At 36.4% G+C, this 27,163-nt stretch overlaps 2 protein-coding genes across 9 annotated transcripts; one reads left to right on the top strand and one right to left on the bottom strand.

Annotated features, from left to right (window-relative positions):
• Positions 1-14,575: 14,575 nt before the first annotated feature.
• LOC147524831 (protein MOR1-like) lies at positions 14,576-20,943 on the bottom strand. Of its 8 annotated transcripts, none has more exons than XM_086563886.1 (11): positions 20,809-20,943; positions 19,994-20,198; positions 19,689-19,890; positions 18,102-18,238; positions 17,908-17,944; positions 17,624-17,741; positions 17,460-17,500; positions 16,000-16,071; positions 15,801-15,890; positions 15,606-15,711; positions 14,576-14,865 (listed from the first exon to the last, which is right to left on the bottom strand). In XM_086563886.1, exons 4-11 carry the CDS (start codon positions 18,119-18,121, stop codon positions 14,837-14,839), a joined length of 513 nt encoding a protein of 170 aa, XP_086420012.1. In that variant the 5' UTR covers positions 18,122-18,238; positions 19,689-19,890; positions 19,994-20,198; positions 20,809-20,943; the 3' UTR covers positions 14,576-14,836. The 8 variants fall into 8 exon arrangements, with proteins under 8 accessions (XP_086420012.1, XP_086419991.1, XP_086419983.1 ...); XM_086563865.1 differs by adding an exon at positions 20,320-20,728 and having other exon boundaries at positions 14,576-15,711; positions 20,809-20,931; XM_086563857.1 differs by having other exon boundaries at positions 14,576-15,711.
• A 3,312-nt stretch (positions 20,944-24,255) lies between these two features.
• On the top strand, positions 24,256-24,903 carry LOC147524830 (uncharacterized). Its single transcript, XM_086576676.1, has one exon. It carries the CDS (start codon positions 24,256-24,258, stop codon positions 24,901-24,903), a length of 648 nt encoding a protein of 215 aa, XP_086432802.1.
• The last annotated feature ends 2,260 nt before the right edge of the window (positions 24,904-27,163 follow it).

The raw sequence follows: 27,163 nt of genomic DNA, 5'->3' as shown, positions 1-27,163 counted from the left end.
TTGTCTTGACTTGCATGATGACTCATCAAATCTTGTAGGCCCGCCTAGTGGGTCTATGTGCAGTGTCTAGTGGCAGTCTGGTCTTTTGATATTTTTACAACTTCTCGCCTATGCGTAGAGTTCATCGCACTGATCGTCGGGGCAGCTCACTCACTGCATTCGGAGTCCTGGTTCAAGAGATATGAGCTTCGGAAGTTTGACGCTTCTGTACACGTAATCCCGTTTCTGCTAGATTCTGTACTGTTTGAGTCTTTGGGCTTTAGTCTAGATTTTGTTGAGCTTCACATGGGCTTAATTAGAAAGCTTCTGTATACTCCCTATTTCGTGCTTAAATGCTGGTTTTATCATCATTTTTACGTTAGTTGCTCTAACCTACAAAAACACGAAAATGCGATTATTTTATTATTATTAAACACATAATTAACCAAATTGTTGTCTCTATGGGGTATAATATCACAGTTTTGGGTGCTTATCACACTACCCCCATACAGCACTTTGTTTGTCCTCAAGCAAGGAAAAGACATTAAAACAGATAAGTGGCCAAAAGTGTGTAGTCCTAACTAATTCTCGTTTCGTTGAGTGCGGTTGCATCGACCATATGCAACAAGGCCTTAAATCACTAGGAATTCCCTAGTGGACGAGTTATAGTCTCGTGAGAGTTTTCCAGAGAAGATACTCACAAACTTCATTTATACTACAACGACTTAGTAACACAAGCTTGTTTCCTAAATTAATCTTAGATATCTATACATCTCCTTAGCGGGGAAAGATGATTAGTTCCTTTGAAACTCAAGTTAATATGCATACAATAATTAAAACATCTACATATGAACATGCATACAATGAACTTTACATTAAAATGTACAAGCAGGGCCATTTCTGGATCCTTTGGAGAGCTTCCCTAAATGGGTTCTCACATGTATGTGTCGAAACACAAATTCGCTCATAATTTTTTTCACTCAAGTTTTGCTAACTCCAGTGTGCATTGACACACTTTTCCTCACATCTCAATGACAACAAAGGAGCCGAGGTCGATCGATCACAACTACTACTTAATATCACACCATCATACTCCTAATTGAGCTAGAGGTCTTTATTAGGTATTGTGGGGCTTTGGAGTTGGTGTAGAAGAAAATGGAAATGGATAATAAAAAATGACAAGTATGAGAGAATCTGGTCTTCAAGATATTTACACTAGAGAAATCTTTGTCTTCTTTTCCTGCTTCTACCTGAGTTTCCTACTTTGCTCTTAAGCCTTTGTACTTAATTTTTTATTTATTTATTTTTGTATTTTTTACCAAGGCTTAAGACCACAATTATATTTTTTCTTTCCTGAAGCAAGTAACTGACTTTTATTTGGGACAAGTCTTTTTCTTTATTTTTCTACATTTCATCCTATTTCTCATACTCCTCATTTGGCTAGGTTTAATTTATTTAGGGTTACTAGATGGGTAAGGGATTTTTGGTGAAAATGAAAGGTTTGATGAAAGGTCCAATGGAGTGACTAGCGGTAGAATGTGTAACAAGTATGAATTTTTGGCTATGTCAATCCAAAGACAGCCTAAATTCTCGCCTAGGGTTCAGATGGTGATCAAGTAAGTAGACGCGTGATTTTCTCTACTCGGAACACTACTCCTTTGTGTCATTACTCACATATCACACATATCAAGGCTTTTTGGTTATATTATCACAGGATTGATAGTTTAAGTAAACTAACCGTAGGTTCTAGAAACTTACTACTATATACAATTGATGATAATCAATGCATGAATACTCATGAAAAGATGTTAAAACTATTGCGTACGTATTATCTTAAGTTTCTTAAAAACAAACCCTAATTCGAATGCTAATGTGAGATTTCTAGACAATTTTCATCATTGAAAATGAAACAAAACGTTGTCACTAAGTACATTTACTAACAAGAAAGTGAAACTATATACAACCTACAAGTTGCCTAATTTTTGCTACAGGTTTAAAGCACCCCCAAACTGAATGATGCTTAGTCCTCGAAGTATCAATAGATAAAGAAAGAAATTACCTGAGAACCGTGAGCAAAATTAGGGCTGGATTGCTGGAACACAAAGTTTGGATAACCTAATATATTATACATAAATAAACAAAGAAAAACAGTAGCACACGAAACATAACTATTTACAGTTAGATATATGTACAATGGCATGCTTAAATTTACCATCTAGCAGGGTGTGTTGGTCTGGCGTCTTCTAAAATGAAATGCATTTCCTTAGCATCGCGCCAAAAGATAATAGTCCGACAAATTTCTGCCCATTCTTTGTCTCTGGATTTGTTCAAATGTGTCATCATTTTTTCATCCTTTGGGTAACAACGAACATGCCTCAGGTACCGAGCAGGACGTTTCCATTGCCTAAACCTTAATGAACGAATGATTTTGTTTGCTGGGCACATAGAATCTACCTTGACCCAATCATGAAAAGTAGCTGAAAACTATGGGAAATGTGTCTTCATGATTCGGCAAGCGGTCTGAGTAAAAGTATATCGGTCCCGAAGAGTGCGAGCTCGCGTTTGATTGAGATAACACAACCTAAGATATCAAATAATGTATGACCTTGAGCCAGTGCATTGAATACCACGCAGGCAGCCTCATTGGCCGTAGAAAAGTGCCAATCTCCCATGATGTTTAGGAGTATAAACAACATTGTAGTCCCCATGTTCATGGTCATGCTTGCTAAGGGAATGGTGATGTCGCGCCATGGCACATGGCCATCTCCTTCTCGTGTAATCCCAAGACCATCACCGTAAGCTTCGCGAAAAACATGCCAATGAAAGGAACATTAAGAATTGTGATAGATGTAATGCCATGATGTGGCCGGTTCGTGATATGGAAGATCCAAAGTTAGGGCAAGTTGTTGTTCAGAAAAAATATGTCGTGTGTCACCAACTAGGATTGTAAAGTCGTCTAAGTAAAAGCCATGCACATGGTTAAATGCTGGTGTCTTCCATATTAGCATAAAAGTATGCAGCCAAACTCAGAGAATAAGTTTGGTCAGGTTGAAGAACTAGGGAAGACTACCCAATGTTAGTGATGTAGTCACAGAAGAGATGACCATAAGTATTGGAATCCATCATAGACTGAAAGGATTGCTCAGGAATGAGTTTTGGAGGTGTTATGTTTGATGAAGATGCAATGTTTGATGAAGATGCCATGTTGGATGAAGTAAAGAAATGGGTAAGGATAAAGGCAAACTGGATGGATAAATGAGTATGGAAGAAAATAGACCCTCCTGTAATGACATTGAAAATCACATGTTAAAATTGTTCTTGTCACAACGTGAATTATGACAATGCTAGTAGACATTTCTTACAAAAGAAGACACAAAAATAACAACAAAATTCATAATACGATGATAAATGTAATAATATATTCGATTATTTATTTATTTACTTAGTATTATTATATATAAGGAAAACACGGATCAGTATGATGACTATGGAGGCGCAGATCATGCACAAGACTGTTTAGTTCATCAATTTGTTGGCTTAGCTGCAGTTGAATGTCGCCTTGGTTGACAAAAAGTGTAGATTGATTTTCCATTAGGAGATCGTGATTTTGCAAGGACTGAGAATGATTTTCCAAGATTTCCCCCTGTTGAACATCGTGCATTGCTTGACGTTCTTGGAATTCCATGAAGCTTTTGATGATGAGTTCTAGACGTGCGTGTAGTTCCCTCATGCCTTGATGAAGAAATTGAATGCCTTCCATGGGATTAAAAATGTTCTGTATGACATTTTTATAGAGGAAATGTTATGAGTTTGAGCTTGGGTCGTCCTGTTCCTTTGTCAGAGTATCTGGAGTCCAAGAACCACTGGCACAGTCTTTGTGAAGTACAGTAACAACCGCTTTTTGAAGAGGTATTACTGGAGAAACTGCTGGATAACCCCAATGCATCATAATTTTCGTGACTAAAGTAGGCAGAGGTGCTAACCATTTTGTTTTCCTGGTGATCACGTTCCAGAGGTGTTGGATTATACAAAAATTATCTCTTTGATTCTGCATAATCCAAAGTAGGTGGAGTTGTGGCTTGGTGACTTCAGATTGGTGTGACGTACCCACCACATTGTGTCCCAACCAGTGGAGCACAGCTCGTTGATTCTGTTTCAAAGAGCGTTGAAGAACAACGTGATTTTTATTTCCGACTTCGCCATGAGATACGGTGGCCCGTATTAAATTTTTGACGGAATGAAATGGGGGCTCTGAAAGATTGAACTCTGAGTTATTAATTGGAATTTGAAGTATGTCGGAGATAATTTCCCTAGTCAATTCAAATCGTTGTCCGTAGGCATGGAAATATAATTTTCCATTTTCAGGTCCGCTAAATTGGTAAAACATCAAGACCAAATCTCTGGAATAAGCTGCTTCTGCATGATATAGAAGAGGCATCCATCCTCGACGTACAATTTTTGTGTCATAAAAAGGAGAAAATTGACCATCATCCAAAAATTTCAGGTAGTTCTTCTCGGGCACTATCTTTCTTGAGTGATAAGTGAGGGAAGGATAGTGAAGAATGCATGAGAAGAACTGGCTGAAAAGAAGAGATTTATAGCCAATATATGAGTCTGTACGAATCAGGATGCCAAGTGCAGTTAGGTCCATAATTAATATGTGAAAATACAAGTGAACCATGTGGTGTTGGTACACACTATTATGTACAGAAACTATAGGTATCCATAGTATGTCTTTTTCATGTCAGATGTCTAACAACAATTAATGAGGTATTAAAATGATAGAAAGTATGGAGGAAGGTTTCACAGGGCAGTTAAACCTACACGTAATTTCAGAATTGATTATCATACCTCAATAATGGAAGATGGATAGACAAAATGAGCGGCGTGCGTGAGCGTCTAAGAACCTATTGAGTTCAGATTGAATTATCTTTGTGAATTATTGATTTTTCTTCCTTTATATATATATATATATATATATATATATATCAGGTGAAAGTAATACAAGTAATACACATATTTATTAAATAGACGACTTCTCCATTTAATACGTAACCGTACAAATGGTTGAGAATTATTTAACACACCATAGTAATATATAAAGCGACAAAGGGAAAGAAATAAGCGACAAAGGGAAATAAATACGTAGGTTACATAGATCTAGATATTCTGGATGAAGTTATGCATGATCGACAGTATAACAATGATAAATACTGTTATCACGAATACTGTGATAGCCCATTCACGTTGCTCCTTTTCCAATCCCGCTCGATCGAATCCATTGTTTTGAATGAAAAGATAATATGTGAAGATTAAGCTTTGGAGAGTGAGAGAATGTGGTGAGTGAAAGGTGATGAGGAGTGTCGGAATTTATAGGTGAACATCTGATCATTTAGAAATCTGACCGTTGGGTATCTGACCGTACACGTGATTTGGGTCGGTTCTAATTTTTGGCCCAAGCCCAAATTCCCTTTATGTTTCGAAATGTCCCAAAATTTCAAATGCCGAATTTCGATTCGTTTTAACTCCAAATTGAACGAATTAGATGTCAAAACGACCGACATTAAAAATGCTATCCAACGAAATATGACAAATGCACATTCAAACCTTTTTTTTTTTATTATTATTTTCTTTTGTTTTTTTTGTTTTTTTTTTGTTTTTGGTTGAGTCTTGTAAAAATAGAATGCAACCCCCTTTTTTTTATGTACAAATTTACAAGGGGAGATGAACGGGTCAACAACACCGGACTTCAAGAAGAAAACCATTACTGTAAAATCAAGCAACTGTCATGTCGGTTCTGGGGCGAACCCAATCCAGCCAGACTGTGGCTTAACCTTTATATTTTGGGGGACTAGGGTTCAGGACGGTACCATCCCTGACCAATGTGCAATGGTCTAATAATAATATTACCCTTAGTACATATGGTATAGCCTCAAACCGCCCCGAATTGTCATCAAATAGAAAACTATTCGGGGTTAGCCTGGTGAAATCCATTGCCCGTGCGAACGAGGGACCATCCGATGTTGCACATCACGACTCTCTTTGTGCACAATGCTTAGTGCAAAGGTGAAAATAAAAGACACGAGTATATACATTTTGAGTTTTTTAACGTTAGATCCTCAAGACGAATGTGAGTCTTTTAACGTCAAATCCTCAATATGAATCCCAACCTGTGGGAGCAATGGGATGATGACAAAGTTTATCCTGCTGAGCTGGTGTCAGACAATAATATACCTTATACCGGCTTATATCGGATAGTAGTTCAAGACCTGGACAGAAAGGTGTTTGACAATTCATACACCACCCCATCCTTTGTTCACGTCGCTTTCGAGCAAAAGTACTACGACCATTACCTATTCGAGATGGGTGAGACTTACACCAAATGATGAGCTGAAGTTCGCGTGGGAAAGAATAGAAAAGGAAAGAGAATGAAGGAGGGGAAATTTTTGGAACCCATTGTTTACCAGAAGGCACGTTTGCTCAATTAACAGAAGATATTTATACTCAGTTCTTATTAGAGTTTTTGTGGACTAAGGTTTCGGCGCTTGCAACCACACACTCTAGGGATTTTTAGAAAAGAAAATAGAAGAGGGCTCGGCTACCCTAATGGCGTACTTTCCCTGTTTTAATCACATGGAAGGAAGTACACCAGCGAATCTATTAGTCTGTGTAGACTGGATCTTGGAGAAGAGTCTTTTCGACATCTAGAGAGCGCAACTCATGATAATGTTTTAGACGTTGGTCATTTACTTGAAATTCGCTATTATCGTTTACAATTTTCAAAGATATAGACCCATAAGGGGTAACAGCACTGACAATGAAAGGACCAGACCATCGAGTTTTTAATTTTCTTGGAAAAATGTGTAATCTTGAGTTGTACAACAAAACTTTTTGACCAACTTTGAAATCTTTTCTCAATATGTGCTTGTCATGCACTCTTTTCATGTTGACTTTATAGGATTTCGAGAGATCATAGGCATCACTCCGAATCTCCTCAAGCTCATTTAACTGCAATTTTCGCTTCTCGCCTGCCGCATTGGTATTATAATTGAGGCTTTTGATGGCCCATAGAGCACGATGCTCAAGTTCAACCGGCAGATGACAAGGTTTTCCAAAAACGAGGCGATAAGGAGACATCCCTATAAGTGTCTTAAAAGCTGTTCTATATGCCCACAAGGCATCAGATAATCTTAGAGACCAGTCTTTTCTAGATGGATTAACTGTCTTTTCTAAAATTGATTTGATCTCTCTATTAGAGACTTATACTTGGCCACTGGTCTGAGGATGATACGGAGTTGCCACTTTGTGCGTGACTCCATATTTCTTTACTAATGATTCAAATTTTTTATTACATAAATGTTTTCCCCCATCACTAATTATAGCTTTGGGAACACCAAATCGAGAGAAAATATTTTCCTTTACGAACAAAACGACCATTTTATGATCATTAGCACGATATGCCAAAGCCTCAATCCATTTTGACACGTAGTCAACAGCTACCAGTATGTATAGGAAGCCATGAGAATTTAGAAAGGGACCCATGAAGTTGATGCCCCATACATCAAAGATTTCCACAATTAAAATGGGATTTAAGGGCATCATATTGCGTTGAGTAATGCATCCTAGCTGCTGGCAGCGGTTGTATGCTTTGCAATGATCATGTGCATTTCGAAACAGTGTTGGCCAATAAAATCCACATTGTAGAACCTTGGCCGTTGTTTTCTTTCCATTGAAATGACCACCACAAGATTGTTCATGGCAGAAGGATAACACGTCATTGTGTTCCCAGTCGGGAATGCAACGGCGGATTAGTTGGTCAGAACAATACTTGAAGAGGTAAGGATCATCCCAGAAATAAAATTTCACAGTGGATAAGAACTTTTTTATGTCATTACGAGACCAAGATGAAGGAACTTCCTCGGTAACTAGGTAATTTACTATATTAGCATACCAAGGAGACGAAAAGACAGAATACAAGTGCTCATCGAGAAAAAATCACAGATTTTGTATCATTATCGACCTCATTGACGAGTCGTGATAAATGGTCTGCAACCACATTTTCCTAACCTTTTTTATCTCTAATTTCTAGAGTAAATTCTTGCAAGAGGAGAATCCAACGGATCAACCTTTGTTTTGCATCTTTTTTCGTTAATAGGTAACGAAGCGCAGCATGGTCAGTGTAGACAATTGTGGAAGAACCCACTAAGTACGGACGAAACTTATCCAAGGCATATACAACGGCGAGAAACTCTTTCTCAGTGGTGGTATAGTTACGTTGAGCTTCATTAAGGGTTTTACTCGCGTAGTAAATGACAATTGGCTTATCTTCTCGGCGTTGCCCTAGTACAGCTCCAATAGCATAGTCCCTCACATCACACATTAATTCAAAAGGTTTAGACCAATCAGGTGGTTGAATTATGGGAGTGGTAGTTAAGGCGGATTTTAATGTCTCAAAATCTTGTTTGCAATTGAAAGTGAAGTAAAAAACGGCATCTTTAAGCAGGAGATTGGTTAAAGGTCGAGCAACCTTTGAGAAATCTTGAATAAATCTCCTATAGAAATCTGCGTGTCCTAAAAATGTGCGAATGTTGCGAACTATTTTTGGTATAGGAAGTGAAGCAATTTTTTCAATCTTAGCTTTATCGACTTTGATTCCGTCTTTTGAAACAATATGTCCTAGAACTATTCCTTTTGTAACTATGAAATGACATTTTCCCAATTAAGAACGAGGTTTTTCTCTTCACAACGTGTGAAAACCTTTTCCAGATTGGACAAACAATTATCAAAAGAATCACCATATATTGAGAAGTCATCCATGAATACTTCCATAAAACGTTCAACCATATCACTGAAAATGTGAAGTATGCAGCGTTGGAAAGTGTTTCGGCAATAAACTGCTTCAACACAACGAGAGCAATGGTAAAGAACACACTAAGAAATAGAGGAATTTGATGTTGGGGGAGATGAAACTGAACCAAATAATGGCTGCCTACGTACCCAAGATCTGTTATCTAGGGATCAAGTTTCCACGTAGTTCCTTATGAAAAATAATGTGATATTTATATAGGTAGAGTAGAGAGTCCTTGTAGCTCAAGTAATCTTGTTGCTTGAGTAATTGTGATAGAATACAACTGTCAACTGATAATTATCTCTTTGATAAGAAATGAATCTGGACATAAATCAATGTACATTAGTGGCAAGTCATGTGGCTAAGGTTCAGCCTTAGACACATGAGTTAATAGGCTTATACATTGATCCATGATATTGCGAATTGGGCTTTAGCCCTGTTGATTAAATGAATAAAATAGAGACCCCTACTAATGGACATTTGCCACGTAGGTGGGGGTCGAAACAGAAAGTACCAGGTGCATTGCAAAGGCCGAAAGGCATTCGCTTTTATATGTAAATGTACCAAATGGACAGGTGAACGTGGTCTATTCTTGGTCAGCAGGATCTATGACTATTTGAAAATATCCTGAATAACCATCAAGAAAATAGTAATATGCATGACCGTCTAATCGTTCAAGCATCTGATCAATAAAGGGAAGTGGAAAGTGATCCTTACGAGTGACTGTATTAAGTTTGTGATAGTCAATGCATATTCGCCATTTCACTAGAATACGAGCAGAAATGCATTCATCTTTATCATTTCGCACAACTGTAATGCCAGATTTCTTGAGAACAACGTGTACTGGACTCACCCAAACACTATCAGAGATAGGGTAAATAATACCCGCATCGAGTAATCTTAAAACTTCCTCCCGTACCACATCTTTCATGGTTGGGTTTAGACGACGCTGTGGTTCGCGCGACATCTTAGCATTTTCTTCAAGGTGTATGCGATGGGTGCACACAGTAGGGTCAATGCCTTTAATGTCATCGAGGGACCATCCAATAGCAGAACGGTGTTGTTGAATGACATCTATTAAACGGGATTCTTGATTGTCAGTCAATTGTGAGGATATGATAATTGGATGACTACCATCTGGATCAAGATGTACGTATTTTAATTCCGAAGGAAGAGGCTTTAAATCAAGGGCGGGAGGAGTGGGTATTAAAGATTCTTGAGAAAAGTCGTCTTCCATGGAGTAAACAGATTGATGTTCATCCAAGTCACTGGATATCACGGTAGTAGGGTCAAATAGTGGTATTGACTCTAATAACGTGTTTACTTTCTGTGTATAATCATTGACGTCAAATTCAGATTCGCCAAAGGAAAGAAATTGTTGTACTTCATCGTCAAGAAAAGAGTTTGTTAAATACTCGTGCACAAGGCTGTCAACCATGTTCACTTCACCATCAATGTCAGGCTCTGGAATTTGTTTCATCAACTTGAACACATTCACCTCGACCGAAAGATTTCCGAAAGACATGGTCATAGAACCATCCCTACAGTTAATGAGAGCATTATCAGTTGCTAGGAACGGGCGTCCTAAGATAATAGGAATGGAATCACATGCAACTTTTGTATCCAAAATAACAAAGTCTATAGGATAGTAAAAGTCTTGGACTTTTATAAGGACATTTTCCACAATTCCTTTTGGATACTTAACGGAACGATCGGCTAACTATAGAGTCATGGTGGTAGGTTTAAGCTCATGAAGACCTAGTTGTTTAAATAAGTAATATGGAAGTAAGTTCACACTAGCACCTAGGTCTAGTAGCGTAGTAGCCGTATATTTGTCACCTAAGGTGCATGGAACTGTTGGTCTACCAGGGTCTTTGTATTTGACTATACCATTGTGTTCGTTGATGGATGGAACCTGTTCGGTGAGGAATGCTTGTTGAGGAACATTAGTTCTCCTTTTTGTGGTGCACATATCTTTCAAAAATTTTGCATGTTTTGGTAATAACTTTAGGGCATCGAGAAAAGGTAAGTTGATTTTCAAATTCTAAAAAGTTTCTCGAATTTCATCAAAATTCTCATCAGGTTTATTCTTTGCCAAGCGTGCAGGAAACAGTGCCTTAGGGCAGAATTTGGCAAAGGGGTCCACTTGCTTGTTTCCTAATTTCTGAGATGTTGATTTTGTTGGATATAGTGAATCCTCCGTATGTTCATTATTGGAAATAGATTCATTGGAACCTTCGAATTCCTTTGGTTGATCATCTGGCATACGTATTTGATTGTCTATAGTTTTGCCAGATCGAAGAGTAGTGATTGCGTGCACCTCACCTTGGTTTGGAGTACTTGTACCAGGTGCATTGGTGAGTTCAAAGGCGTGTTTTGGGGGTTAGGGTTTGGAACTGCTTGTCCAGGAAACACGCCTTTCTGACTCTTTTCTTGCTCCAATTGTTGAAGTGATTGTTGGATAGACGTCAAAATTTGATATTGTTGGTTCATGTAAGCTAAGAAAGTCTTGCTTGTCCTATCCATAACGATTGGCTCAGGTTGTGCAACAGGTACTAGTTCGCGATTATTGCTGAGAAGTTGTTTATTATAGCCAGGATTGGGATTTGTGGGAACAAGACTACGGTTGTTGTGATAGTTAGCATTAGAATTACTTTGAATTTGATTTTGACTTTGTTGGTATTGCTGATTATTTCCTTGGCGGTATGGAATCAAGTTGTTGGGTGGTCGAACAGGTAGATTAGCGAAACCTGGAGGAGCCATCTGTGGTGGAGGTGGGCGCCAAACGAAATTTGGATGTTGTCGCCAAGGTGTGTTAGGAATGTTGAATGCACATGCCTCTTCTAATGGTTGAGAAGGTGAGGCATATAACAAGGGACAATAAGCATCAGGATGTTCAGGACTGAGACAAATAACACATAGGGATGTGTCAACGTTCATGACTTGTTTTGGGAGTTGATTGTTTACTTGAACTGCAAGGGCATCTACTTTTTTAGTGAAGGATTTTATCAAAATTTTTTAATTCGGGGTCGAGTTTTACCTCAAAAATAGACGTAGCTTTTGTAACATTATCCTTAGATGACCTAGAAGAATCAGTGTTACCCCAATGTGTATCTTTTTTTCGCTTGTTTTTCTAGAAAAGTATATGCTTTAGTTGCTCCTTTGTCCATGAAGCAACCGCCGTTCATTATATCAAGAGTTTCTTTTTGATGATCAGAAAGTTCATTAAAGAATGAATGAACAAGGACAGCTTTGTCTAGTTGGTGATGAGGACATTCTAAAAGAAGATCAGTAAAGCAACTCCATGCTTCCGTAAAGGATTCATGAGGATTTTGATGAAAGAATTGAATTTTCTGAAGTATTTAAGTAGTTTTCTTCTGAGTATAAAATTGAAGGATGTAAGCTTGAACAAGTTTATTCCATGTGTTTATGGATTGTGGTTGTTGTCCTGCTAGCCAAATTGACGCTTTCTCCGCTAAAGTGAATGGAAACAGCCGTAGCAAGAGTTGTTCCTTAGAGACAGCTGGATGGTGAAATGTTGTGGCCACTTGCTAAAGCCTACTAAAATGATTGTACGGTTTTTCATGATCCAAACCATGATACACAGGTAACAAACTAAAAATATTTGGCAGAATTTGAAAATCACCGACAATGTCTTCGAGTTTGATGCAGGAAGAAGGTCCTTCCTGTAATGCTGTATAGAAGTCCGAAAGGGGCTTCTCAGCTGGTGGATTTTCGTCAGCCATAATGAATGATGGGAATGGTGACGAATCTTTTGATTTGGATTAATAGATGAAGAACTTTGTGGAGGTGAAAACTTACGCCAAATGCTTATCGTATTTTCTCCTACGATAAGTATGTTCAAATTCTTTAGTAGAACCAGACCTTAATCTCATGCAAGCATAAAATTAGATCTAATTGACAGAAGAAACTTATTATTTCTTGAATTTTATGATTATATTCAAGCATTAGAGTTGAACAACGTAGGCCTAAGCTGATGCTAACGTAGCAATGAAGCTAGGAATACGTGTGCATAAACCAATAGCCAGGTCACAAGAGAGATATGAGGGAGGCTTTTCGTGCAAGCACGGTTCTAATTAAGTAACCTCAATCTTTCAAGTTTCCTAGACACCGTTGGAATATGATTAAGATTTATGGAATTAAAATTTATGCAATGTCTTACTTTTTTTTTTTTTTTTTTTTTTTTTTTTTTTAAATTTAAAATTTATGCAAGGGAGAAAGTATAATCAGGCAAATACGACCTACTCATACATTACTAGATACAGTAATATGTGAAGATACTCTACTCATATGTATAGCAATACGAATAGGCAATGTTGTATCATTAATAAATACTTCGATATGTACAGGCAAATACACATCAGTAATATGTATATATAGGCAAATAGGTAGATATATATTACGGATACGTAAATCTACAGTAATAGGTAAATTGTAATCACTCATACGTATCTAGTTACAGTAGCATGCGAAGATACTATACGTACATAGATATATACGACTAGGCAAAGACATACTAAACATGCAATGTATTATACTAAAATACGACTCTTGTATTGCATAATAATTTGATTTTGTCAATACTCATTGAGATTGCGAGTGTCATATAGAGAGCAACTTCACCCCAGAGGGTTTAGAAACAACTTACCAAACTCAGATTTTAACCCTCATTGGAATGTTCTCCTCTTTCATGACAAAATCGACTTATTAAACAAGACAATTTTCTAAAATAATGATTTTGAAGGGGAAAACAGTTGATTTTGACCTCGAAAATGACCTCATAGCTTGGTGGCAACAGCGTGCGCACCGTCGAGATCTTTCCGAATTGAGCTCACACGCGTAATTCAGAGAACCGTAGCCAAAGTTATGGCCAAAATACCAAAACACACCCTAATTACTATGTATAACTATTCCATCCATATTTATATATATGCTAAACATGCAACTTATTATATATATATATATATATATATATATATATATATATATATATATATATATATATATATATATATATATATATATATATAACCATGCAAAACATTACCATATACATGTACATATATATTTAGATGCAATTCATATTCACAGGCGTATTCACATGATTCATGCATATTTCTAATATAATATACAAATAATAGTCCATGTTACGACATAACTACTATATACATGTGAATCATGCAAAAATATTTAAAATTTGGAACCTGCAAGCTTCCCGCAAGTCCGCCAAAGAAAAGAAATGTGCACAGCAGGCCAAAATTTTCACAATAAGGTTAGTGTTTGTTGTAGCTACACCATAATATGCTATTTACAACGGCAAAAAAGCGTTGTTAATAATTTTCGCAACGCTTTTTAAGTGTTGCAAATATGGCGTGGATAAAGTGTTAGAAATTTTTGCAACGGTTAATAAGCGTTGCAAATAGAAATTTCCAACGCTTAATAAGCGTTGCAATAATGATTTGCAACACTTTTTATAACTATTTTGTATACAAATTTAAAACATTTCCAACGGTTTTTTTTATTTCACAAACGCTTTTTAAGCGTTGGTAATTTGTAACGGTTATTAACCGTTGCAAAGTTGTTAGTTAATGTAAAAAAAATTAATTTAAAAATCATTTGTAACGGTTATGAACCGTTGCTGATGGGTTGTTGATAAAAAAAATAATTTCTCATATTTTGTAGCGACTAGCTAAACCTACAAAAAGATACCCCCTCTTACACCATATACATAAATCATAAATTCTTATTTAAGCTAAATTTATCCTGTACACAATACATTTTCATACTATTTTACAAAGAAACCATAATATATATGGGAAAAAAAACTGATGAAGTACAAAACTAATCCAACCATATACATTCACAATTTTGAGCGATTTTCTAAACCTCACAAACTTATTGTTGAACTATCACCATAAAAAAAGTTTTCATACTATATGATCCTAAACAAGAGATAACAGCTTGCGTTGTGGAAAACCCTACGCCCATTTACTTCCACAAATGCTCCAAAAGAGATCCTAGCATTAAGATAAAATAGTCAACCAAGAAAAGATCATGAAGCAGACAATAAGGGGATCAAGAAAAAATTATATAGCGTAGGCAACTTACCAACGCTAAAAAAATGTTACAAAGCAAAAAAAGTGTGTTGCAAATAGCATGTTATGGTGTAGTGCCCCGAAGCCCAACACCTCACGACAATGATCAAAATTATGTACAATATGCTCAAAGCAATTACATTTTTTTCCAAAAATCTTCTCAAGCCATATGATATGATGTAGATTTAATCGAGCGGAAGCGATTTAATAAAAGAAATCTACAACTAAGAAGAAGAAAAGAACCACGAAGGTTTCTCTTTATTCACTCTGGAATTAAAATAGCATTCAACCAATGAACTAACTAACCCTAGATTCCAAGCCCTTATTTATAATAATGCTAGAATAAAAGCAACTAATAGTAACACAACATGTGTCAACTTCTAAAAGGAAAGAACTAATACTAAAAGAAAAGAGGCGTTCCTATTATGGAACGTCCTGGGCTTGGGCCTAATTGATGTCCGCATCACATGCCTTCCAACAAATTGCATGAAATTGACGCTTTGGGAGGAATATATCATTTCAAATCCTTTAGAAATAAAATTTACAATAGGATCTTATGAAGTAAATTAAGTAACACAGACAAAAGCAACAGGCAGGACTTGATCATATGACCAGAGTTATTAAAATTAAAGAAGAGACGACACAAGATGATAGTTCAGAACCTGTAAGTTGTTCCTTCCATACAGTACTCTTCAGTTGGGAAATTGTATCTTCTTTTAGAAGAGACCCTAATCGGCTTTCAATTTCTTCAAGGGACATATCTGCCGGCTGAAAACATTGAACAATACAACCACCAAAAGCTCTTATAGATATCTCAAACCGAAGACCGAAACCAGTTCAGACTATAGATAGTTTACCTCAACATCTTCAAGTTTAACTGATCCCAAAGCCTTTGAATGCACACCACCATCCCCTTTCTTGCTAACAACACTTTTTTGTTTGCTTGCCTATTAAAATAGCCAAGGAAGTCAAACGAATGAAAATGACGATGACCATGTTGATATTGACAAAATGTTGCATATTTAACTAAGAATAATGAAAAGGAAAGATACTCACAACAGCTTGAATGGGATTCTTCCCACTGAGCATGCTTGCTGCCGATTTTCTTACAAGTGAACTCCCAACAACCTAAAAAGAAAAGTAACCAATATGGCATCACCATTCTGATTCTATATCATACAACATCAGACAGTCCCTCAGTTCCCCTCATCACCAGAGCCCAGGACCATTATTTAGGAGCCATATAACAGAGGTAAAATCTAACAGGAAGTTCCAGATTGTTATTAGTCACTTGGGCTGCTATTAGTATATTGCAAAAAATCCAATACATATGGCCTTCAAAAGCATGTTGAAGTTATACAAATCTCATTCATGAGACAACACCATCAGGAGCTATAGGTGCCCACTTCCTGAAGACTAATGAGCTATTTTCTAACATCCTACCAAAAGATCAACTCTAGGTAATTTCATAGCTGTCATTATTGAGAGTGCACCAACATGGAGGCAAGTGTACGAGACAATTAACAAATTGCGTTATTACAAGGTCTGGACAAAATGGCCATTTATGCTTTCTCATGCAGTGGCTCAATCACTTTAACTAAATATAAGTGCAAGTGCATGTGACAACAACACACAACATTCTCTTTTCGTCTTCTTTCATCATTCTATCTTCTCTTTCTCCTTCTACATTGAACTCTTCAAGTCAAATAATTCAAACTATTACTTCAACAGTCTTATAAAAATATTTATGGACTTTGTAGCACTGAAGTTAAACACAGGCAATACACTTAAATACAGTACAATATAAAAGCCACAAGACAAATGAAAATATAAAAGGAAAAAAGGTACAAAATCATATTAAGCGGATACAAATAACAAACCCAAAAACAAGAAAACATAAAAGAAATGTGTGGTTGCTTAATGCTAATGGTATGGTATGCATTCAGTACAGGACTACAAGTATTGGTCATCATGTTACTTTAACAAATAAGCAGTAAAGGAGGGTCAAATGAACCTACTTAATCACTGAATTGTAGTTTTCACAACAACAAATAATACACCAAACAAACAAAATGGACAATGAACTAGCACAAGAGGAACAAATTTGGTAGAAGAATCAAAGAGCCCCTGATAACATTTAGAACAGGTAGACATAATAGTATGCGTGTCGAGGGTTTTCTTTTCTTAATCAATAATACAACGTAATCGATCCTTCAAACTTAAAAGCAGATTTCCTGAGAATATCAAATAAGTTTGTTAATTGTGGAACTGGAAACAATATTATACACTTGAAAATTTAGTATTGGCATGATCGGAGCATAATCAATTAGGTATGTGTTAATAAGAAATATGAACTAACTAAATATTTATCTATCAAATAAATAACGAGAGACAGAACTCATAGAAGAACACAACAACGATAATAGATCCTAACGATGAAGCCAGTTGAATCATTGCCACAACAAAAAAAAATAGTAAAAATATGTGAAAGAAGATAAACCAAGAACTGAACACACCTCTGGACCTGAGAGGCTCCCACTTGAAGTTGAAACCGGTGCTGGTAAACCAAATTGTGAGTAAAACAGCGAAAAGAACAGCGCCAAAAGCCTTCCGAATATAAAAAATTCAAAAAAATGCATATTCTAACAAAAAAGGATGACTGAATTAAAAATACGCGGACCTGTAGTTGTGCTAGGAAGAAGACCACCTCCAGAGCCCCCAATCATTTCTGCGAGCTTCTTTTTCCTCACCTCGTCAAGTTTCTCAAGAGACCTTTCTAAAGGTCTCATTCCAACAGACTATCAGAAAGAACAAAGAACAATAAAAAAACATTCCATGTCAAAAGAGAGAAGTAGAGACTACAAAAGTAGAATCTAAAACACAGTTGCTTTCAAAGGTTGGATTTTTCCTTTATTTACCATCAAAGTAATCTCACTAACAGTAACATACTTTACAACAAACTACCTTAGCTATTGCTGCCATGACAGAAAATGAGGCATCTCTAACTTCAGGGGTTCCATCATTTAAGCATTACAAAACACATAAAAGTTTATCAAATGTACGAAATAAACAGCTTATACTTATTTTGCCCAACATCATAATGTAAAAAAAAGTAAAAAGAATAATAAGTGAGCATTGATGTGCACATATTCACTGACCTCCATACATATGGGCACATATTCCTTATGCAACTTAAGAACAACAGCCTTGTTGCTAGTCTCGATACAATATGTAACCCAATTCAAGGTTAAAGAGCGGACGAGGGGAACTTTATTTTTCACTGCAGTTCTAACATCTGCAATGGCATAAATTCTCAGGAGCGTGAGCTTATAGGTTTCAAGAAAGCCAGCAGTTTATGCAATGTTAAATGTAATATAACCAGCTAACCAAAAAAGTGCATAAATGGATAAACATGTACCATAATTACTTGCATTTACTTATATGCTGGTAAGTAGTACCATAGATAAGGAAACACATGTCCATGTGTAATACATAAGAAAACATGCAATATGTAATAACTAATAACTCAAGTAGTAGGGTAGAACTTGTCTTTTCTGTTTTTTTTTTTATCAGTAGGGACTTCTTATTTTATGCTTTCATCGGTAAAGTGAAGATTTTCATTCAAATAAAAAAGGAGTAACCTAAAAGCACAAGGAAAAAAGGAAAGAAAAAAAATACAAGAACATCATCAAAGACTAAAACCCTAACAACCCCACATCCAGGAACTCTATAAATAATATCACTCCATCTCGCAATAAAAGACTCAAAATTAATGCTTCTAAAATCCACAAACACTTTATTCCACTAGCAAAGAAGGCCTTTTATGGTCAGGATGACATTCTGGATATTCATACCTCTACCATCAAACTGTCATCTAATACTTTCCAACCATATCCCACACGATCACAAATGGAACCATTTTCTAAATACATTGACCTCTGGGTTGGGTCTCATTGCGTAGCATTCTGAGCCTACTGTGAGCCCGTCAATTTCTACTTCATTTTGTTATGCTTGCTGCAGTTGAGAGATATCACAATCGCATTCAAACCTATACCCTCCCGGTGGGTTAGAGATTGCCTCCATTCCATTGAAAGCTTACTATTAAAAAGCTAGAACAGTTTAACATACAAATGTTATTACAACCACTTAAAATCAATTGATTGATTCCATTTCAAAACTTTAAAATACCATATAAAGACCGTAAATATATTTATTTGCAGTGTCCATAATTTACTGCCAAGTCTGCATCCAATAACGTCGTTACAGTAGATCAGCTAGTCTTTTTTTTTTTTAAGAAGCTAGAGGTTAGGCAGACCTCGACTTGTATTAATAAAATCATGTTCTCAAGTAGACCAGCTAGCCTCTGGTCTCTCTCTTTAATTAAGCTAGTAAAATAAGGACAGGTTGTAAAGTTGACAAAAAATGAATACAGTGGTTGAGTTCACCAAACATTAATAAGATCTTGACAAAATGGGCTTGGAGGACCTATGTCATTAAAACAAAAAGGCCCAAAGTAGAAAAGCAAAGGACACTGAAACAAATGCGTATCCTAATTCTGCCTTAAAGTAGCAGTAGTTACCAGGCAATGGTTTCGAGTGGCACCTAAAGTCCAAAGCGACTATGTAGATCTCCTACTAAATCTGCAAACCCCCACATAAACAGAGCTACATGCCCACACCCTTGCATTCAGTTACTCTGTTCTGTGACATACTGACATGTAAGTACTAGGTAGAAAACTGACTTACTTGAGATAGCCTGCTGAACTTTTATCGCTTGAATAAATAGGCACAATAGAAAACCAGGTTTTGAAACCAGTCCTTCCTCCTTGCAAATAAGCACTAGACAACTAGTACCAAATCATCACTTTGATGTCCAATGCCACTCTCTCTGCATGATTTTTCCCCTCCATATTTTGTCAATGAGGGGATACCAGATCACACCATAAACCTGAATAAGGTGTTGTAACCTTAGGACCATCAACATAATTTGATAACTTCCAATGGAGTTAAAAAAAAATAACAGGGCCGCTTCATTTGTTTGTTGGTTTTACCTGTAACAAAATGGTTGTTTAAACTTAAACACAAAACCAATACTTCCACAAGATATCCTTCCATCCACCCTTGTCAGACTTGCAACTTTCCAACCAAACACGAGCAATTTGAGGTTCATAGCTTAAGTGTAACTTGTTTTGAATTAAGTTCCAGATACATTGACTGCTACTTTCTCTCTATTATAGAAAAGCTTCGGTAACCAACCTGGCGTGCAATTTTGAAAAATAAAACAGAAACAAAAGTTGCAGCTATCAGATTCAAGATTACACAGTTTCCCTGTTGAAACAATATTAAGCAAATTCTACAGGGAAAGCCAGATTGATACCTTTGGTGACGAACTATAGAAAAGAATGGAATAGAGATGAAATTAGCAACATATTTCTTCTTTGTTAACATACACTCTTTGTTTCTTTTTTAGGACTCTCCCTCATTTGACCAGTCACATTTGCCTTAAGCTTTTACTGACAACAAAACATAAGCTGCATCATTTTTAGGAACCAACTGAAGTAAATGCTTGGATGCCCATTCACCCAAGTTTCTGTTCCCATGAATCCTACAGCCATTCAGTATGGATCTCCAAACAGCTGGCCAAGGCGCGAAGGGCATTACTTCAAGCACATGTTTGGCTTCTTCAAGGAACCCATTTCGTGAAAATAAATCAACTAAGCTACCGAAATTCTCTTCTGATGGAACCATTTTGTAGACTAAACTTATTGAATCAAAGAAACTGCAACCTAGCTCAACAAGCCCCAGATGACTGCATAATGAAATAACAGAAACAAAAGTAACTAGAAGGAAAATGAAAGATTATTACCTCAAACTGCAAACTCCTTGTTTTCTTCTTCTTCTTCTTCTTCTTTCTTTACTAGTAACGATTTTGATTTTGATTTTGAGGAGTGAGAAAATTAGGGATCTTGAAATAATGCGGCGGTGAGAGTGAGAGAGAAATTTTTAAGTTTTTAATTTCTAACACTTCTCCAACGCTTTTTAAGCGTTAGCAGTTAATTCCGGAAATTCACCCAAATAAAGCAACGCTTTACAACATTACCAACGCTTATTTAACGTTGGAAACTTACTAACGCTAAATAACCGTTGCAAATCAAAAAAGGTGTGTGTTGCAAATATCCTATTATGGTGTAGTGAGCTAGTTTCTAGGTCGATGCATTTGGAACCTGTAAGTGCAACCAAAAGAAGTATGCAGATCAGTAGCAAAACGCGGGAAATTTCAAAAAAAAAATGAAGAAACTCAAGAAAATGAAATAAATGAAAGGATGAGAGTGGGGGGTTTCCCCGTAGAGCAATTCCAGTTTGTAAGCACAGGTCCTTAGGTCTTTAGAATGGCAGCGGCGCCATTTTGATGTTCACCTTTTTCAGTATGTTAGAGATTTGATTCTCTGTTTCGGCAAAGTGTGAATACAAAGATTTTTCCTTACTCACGATATTCGTGTGCATAGTTTTGAGTAGGAATTTCAAACCAACCTAAGTCTAGGACAACTTACAACTTGTTTTTGCTCCTTAGAAAACTAGTCAGTAAGTTTTTAAACTATGATTGAATTGATACTAACTACTTAGTTTTCTTATAGCTTTTAAGTTTACTTAACATGCAAACTAAAATAAAATGAAAATCAATTTCTAGGAAAGGTGTGGAGAGTTAGTTCTCCTTATGTGAAGACGATCTCTATTGTTAACTCTAGATTATTGTTACTTAATCTTCCTAGAACTCAAAGACAAATCCTAACAAGATTATTTTGATCCCTAAAAATATGACTCATATCTAATATCATATTTTTAGCATGTGGAACCCAAATAATGATTTATCTCTAAGATCATCACCTTGATTCCTAACTAGACTCTACACCAACTACCATTTTGGGATAGGATGTAAGTCTAGTTGTTTTGGAAAAACAACTATCTAGAAAACAATAAAAAAGGATTCCTCACATAAGCATCACTAACCCTCCACAAAGGGAGGGTTTTAGCTCATGATCTTTGGAATTAAAATAAAAGTTATAGGAAGATATCTAAAAGAGAGAGAGAAAGAAGAAAGGAATACAAAATGTACCAACTATTTTACCTAAGGATCAAAGAAATTTTATTCAAGAACTAGAAGGTGTAGTCCTCCATTAACAAGTTACAAGGACTAAAAACTAAAACCAAAAGTAAAGACATGGAAGTAAATGAAAAGTAAAAGTCAAGGAAGAAAAAGCTAGCCAATTTCCCAAAAACAGCCCCCCTTTACATAAGAGAGTCTTTTTCTCTTCTCCAAAGTGAAACACTCTCATCTCATTTATTTTTCTCTTATCCACAACTAACCCCCATTTGACACATTTTATTTTTTTAGACAATCATCACCTAAATCCAACCAACTCATTAACTTCATACAAGGTGTCAAATTTGCACTAATTATTTGCACCTTTGTCTTGACTTGCATGATGACTTATTAAATCTTGTGGGCCCGCCTAGTGGGTCTATGTGCAGTGTCCAGTGGCAGTCCGGTCTTTTGGCATTTTTACAACTTCCCGCCTATGCGTAGAGTTCGTCGCACTGATCGTCGGGGCAGCTCACTCGTCGCATTCGGAGTCCTGGTTCAAGAGATATGAGCTTCGGAAGTTTGACGCTTCTGTGCACGTAATCCCGCTTCGACCGATTCTCGCATCGCTTTTAGTCTTTGGGTTTTAGTCTAGATTTTGTTGGGCTTCATGTGGGCTTAATCGGAAAGCTTCTGTATACTCCCTATTTTGTGTTTAAATGCTGACTTTATCATCATTTTTACGTTAGTTGCTCTAACCTGCAAAAGCACGAAAATGCGATTATTTCCTGATTATTAAACACATAATTAACCAAATTGCTATATCTCTATGGGGTATAATATCACAGTTTTGAGTGCTTATCAATGTACGTCGTCATGAAGGCATAAGGAGAGACAAGGTCTAATTCTTCAACTATGTCATCATGAAAGCTAATATTGTGGTCGACGATAACCTCATTCAAAATAGTTAGATTCATAGAAACAGGGATTACGGAAAACCTTCGACCTTAAAGATCATTCTCGTCTCCTAGGGAGACAACACTCTGGATGTGATTTGGACTTTTGGTAAGAACTGATTTGATCTTGATTCTTGAATTTCTGGCAATAGCAAGTGGTAGGGGTGGACCTACTATATGGGCAAGGTATTCAAGTGAATACCCTCAATTTTGCCCAAGAAAAAAAATACTAGTCTTAGTTCAAGTGAATACCCTTAATTTTGCCAAAGAAAAAAAAAATACTAGTCTTAGTTTTAATTTGGCTCGTGTGGCCATCCAATGATCCAAATGAGGTGTTAAGCCTTAAAAGAAATGACCCAATAATCAACAGTGTTACGACCGCCAATCCCATATTCCCACTAGTTAAAGAAATTAAGAAAGCCTTATATGATTTCTCTTTGTTCCCCAAATCCCCAATTCACCTTTTTGAGGAATTGAGGTACGTTGTAGTCAATTTATTCTTTTATTTAACCCAAGTTATTATTCCATTATTCAATATATATATATATATATATATTTTTTTAATCTTTATTGTGGATTTGTCATTTGGTTAAAGACTTAAAGTAGTTGACTTCATGTTTGTGTTATTGTATTAGTAATGTTGTAATGGAGAAGTACTTTAAAAAGTTATTTGTGCCCATTGAGTCTCCTACATTCAAGAAAGGTGCCTCCAGTCAGCACCCTAGTCTCAAAAGAAATCATGAAGAAGTTGAGCTTACTTAGTCTCCTTCTACATTGAACATTGTTAATGCCAATCAAGTGGAACCTAGTCTGAAACAAAGATATGTAGATGTCGACTTAGATGCTCTTTTTGCAAACCCTACGGACACCAATTTCAGATTACCATCCTAGTGCTCAAGACTCCATTTGAAGAGTCTATCTACTTAGAGGTCCATGTTAGCCACACGAACAAGACTTTATCCAAGACGGTTTTTAAGAAGGAATGGTTTGATCGATGAGTTTGGTGATTGGTTGGAGTACAGTGTAGAAAAAGATGCAACATTTTGTTTACATTGTTATCTCTTCCAGAATTGTGTACGAGGTGGTGTGTTTATAAGCAAAGGATTTACCACTTGTAATATGAAGAAGAAATTACGAATACATATTGGTAGACCAAGTAGTGCTCACAACCAAGCATATAGAAAAGGTCAAGATCTGCTTAATCAAAACCAACACATAGAGACATTCTTTCAGAAGAAGACGTCACAAGATCGGATTAATTACCGAATCTATTTGAATGTGGTACTTCATTGCATATGCTATCTATGTGTCAGATAAGTCATTTAATAAGGGAAACTTTCTTGGACTTTTGAAGTTTGTGGCGGATCACAATGAAATAATTCATAGTGTTGTTATTGACAATGCTCCTAATAACAATAGGTTGATTTCACCAAAGATTCAGAAGCACCTTGTTGGTGCATGTGCAACTGAACCCACTAATAAGATACTTAGTGATCTTGGTGGTTCACTATTTTCCATTTTGATTGATAAATCCCATGATATTTCGGTCAAGGAGCAAATGGCAGTTGTGATACATTTTGTGGACAAATCGGGATGTGTGGTAGAACGTTTTCTTGGTATGGTGCATGTGGCTAAAACTTCTACAATATCACTTAAGCTAGCAATGGAAGCTTTTTTTATCAAACATGGGTTGAGTATGACATGTTTACGCGGGCATGGCTATGATGGTGCTAGTAATATGAGAGGGGAGTTCAATGGCTTTAAAGCGCTCATAATGAAGGAAAACAAATCTGCATTTTATGTGCACTGTTTTGCACACCAATTACAGTTAGCCTTGGTTGGTATTGCAAAAAATGAGCCTCAAGTTTCCTTGCTTTTCACCTCAGTTTCTAAAGTAGTCAATATAGCTGGAGCTTATTTATAACACCCCGTGTTTTATTATTTATTTTCCTAATAATAATAATAGATAATAGATAAAATAATATAGGATAACTATCAGCTTACGGATAAAAGCCCGTAGGTAAATAGATAAGGGTTGTCCTTGTTTTTCGGTGAGTTTTCTCACGTAGAGTTTTTGGAGAAAAACAAAGAAAAACTTTATACAAAAAAAAGAAAGGGTTTTATTAAAAGAAGAAAATGAAGGTTTTTCTGGTAGCTGGCTGATAATCGGATAGCGCTGCAGGTGAGTAGATTAGTTTTCTATTTCACGTATAAATTTTACTGTTAAAGATTTTTGCCCATGTTTTCGATTCATTATTCGGTTATTATTAATCAGCCTGTCATCGTTAAAATTGGTTAAATTATCTTTTGAAACTCTGTTGGACTGCTCGAACTCCGGAGGCCGTAAATGGCGTCTCGAGCCAAGATAAAGAAAACATATTTTTTTCTGTTTTGTTTGAACTGTTGAAGCTATGAATAGGGGTTCATGGAGGCGCTAGCCCATGAATTGTACTGCCCATAGATTATGTTGTTTTGTTTTGATGTGGGTTTAGAATCGCCTGTGGAAGCTCTGTTCACGCTTTGAACATGCGCTAATGGCGTCGCCAAAACGAAACAGAGAAAACATCCCCATGGTTTGCTTGGAACTTGTTGTTGGGACGGTTAGGATGTTGTTGTTTGGGCGAGGTTGTTAACACTTGAAGGTGTTGCGGGAGCTTGGAGAAATCGTTAATGGCGTTAATGGCGTTACTGCCATTACTGTGTTACTGAAGGTTTTGAGATTTGTATTTATTTTCGTGTTTGAACTGTTTTTGGTTGATGTTGTGGGTTGTTGATGTATGTTTGAAGGTTGGAATTTGGATGGGGACTGTTGAAAGGTGGCGGAAACCATTAATGGTGGCCGAAATTTGTAGATCTATTTTGGTGAAGTTTGGATTTTATCTTTTGAGGTTGTTGCCTTTGTTAATGTTGTTTGGTTTTGGAGTTGGGATAAAATCGGTTTGATGAAGTGAGGAGTGGGTGGCCGGCGCGATTTGGTGGCTGGTGGAGGAGAGAATTGGTGGAGAAGGACTGTTGACCGGCTGGGCTTGGGCCGAGTTCAATCTTTGGGCCTTGGTTGTTTTGTTTGGGCCCGGATTCTATTTTAGATGGTTGGGCTTTCGTTCTAGTTGTTGGGTCAGACCAATTTTGTTAAGCTTGGACCAGTTCTATTTTGTTTTGATTGGGCCGGTTTAAGTTAAATTTTCGGGCCGAACTCAGTTGTGTTTTTGGCCAGTTCAGTCTAAAGTTTTTGGGCCAGTTTCTAAAATCTTTTAATAAATAAAGTCTTTTCTTCTTTTAATAAAATCTTTTTTTTTTTTTTTTTTTTTTTTTTTCTGTATAAAGTTTTTATGTGTTTATCTCCAAAAACTCTACGTGAGAAAACTCACCGAAAAACAAGGACAACCCTTATCTATTTACCTACGGGCTTTTATCCGTAAGCTGATAGTTATCCTATATTATTTTATCTATTATCTATTATTATTATTAGGAAAATAAATAATAAAACACGAGGTGTTATAATATACACACCTTAAAAGGATCTCGTCCCGAGATTCAAGGTAGAGTTTAGATTAACCAAACAACCAGTACGTCAAACAATATAAAAAAAGAGACATACGTGTATACGCAAATATACACACCTTAAAAGGAATACACATATACAATATCATATAGATAGACATACTAATATGCAAATCACATACTTTGAAAGTGTGTCTATATACGTATTGAACCCAAGAAATACGTATATACGCTAGCATACACAACTCAAAAGAATAAACGTAATTAATTTCTTCAATTGTCAACACTTAAGTAAACTCATTATTTCACAATTCAACAGATTCATATTTTCCGAGTTAAATCATACTAAGAAGGCAATGTAGTTCCTCACACACCGAGGCAGTTAGTTTCACTCTTAGTATTTCCCAACTAATCCAAGGCGTTTAAAAAAAAAATACATATTATAATTTCCTTTTTAATGATCTTCCCTGTCAAAACTATTTGTTTAAAAGCTCATATGTTTCATCCACCACCTTAGTGTTTACACATATATCAACATTTCTCTCAGTGTCTCACAAACACCACATGTTCGAAAAATAAAAATATAAAACGTATAGACTGATTCATATTATCAACGGCCTACACTATGTCCACCATCACATAAGATCAAACACCTACAATGTGATGCATGCACACTGGCTCAC

This window comes from Coptis chinensis, chromosome 1 (genome assembly GCF_015680905.1).
Source record: "Coptis chinensis isolate HL-2020 chromosome 1, ASM1568090v1, whole genome shotgun sequence".
Taxonomy (NCBI): domain Eukaryota; kingdom Viridiplantae; phylum Streptophyta; class Magnoliopsida; order Ranunculales; family Ranunculaceae; genus Coptis; species Coptis chinensis.
This window is presented reverse-complemented; position numbering and strand designations above follow the sequence as displayed.

Excerpts from the sequence above, each read along its gene's own strand:
- LOC147524831 (XM_086563857.1), bottom strand. The coding sequence starts at position 18,121 with ATGTGCCCATATGTATGGAG. Across the intron at positions 17,945-18,101 it reads ATGTGCCCATATGTATGGAG|AGATGCCTCATTTTCTGTCA; the intron begins GTCAGTGAATAT and ends CCCTGAAGTTAG. Across the intron at positions 17,742-17,907 it reads TCATGGCAGCAATAGCTAAG|TCTGTTGGAATGAGACCTTT; the intron begins GTAGTTTGTTGT and ends TCTTTCTGATAG.
- LOC147524830 (XM_086576676.1), top strand. The coding sequence starts at position 24,256 with ATGTGGTACTTCATTGCATATGCTATCTATGTGTCAGATAAGTCATTT.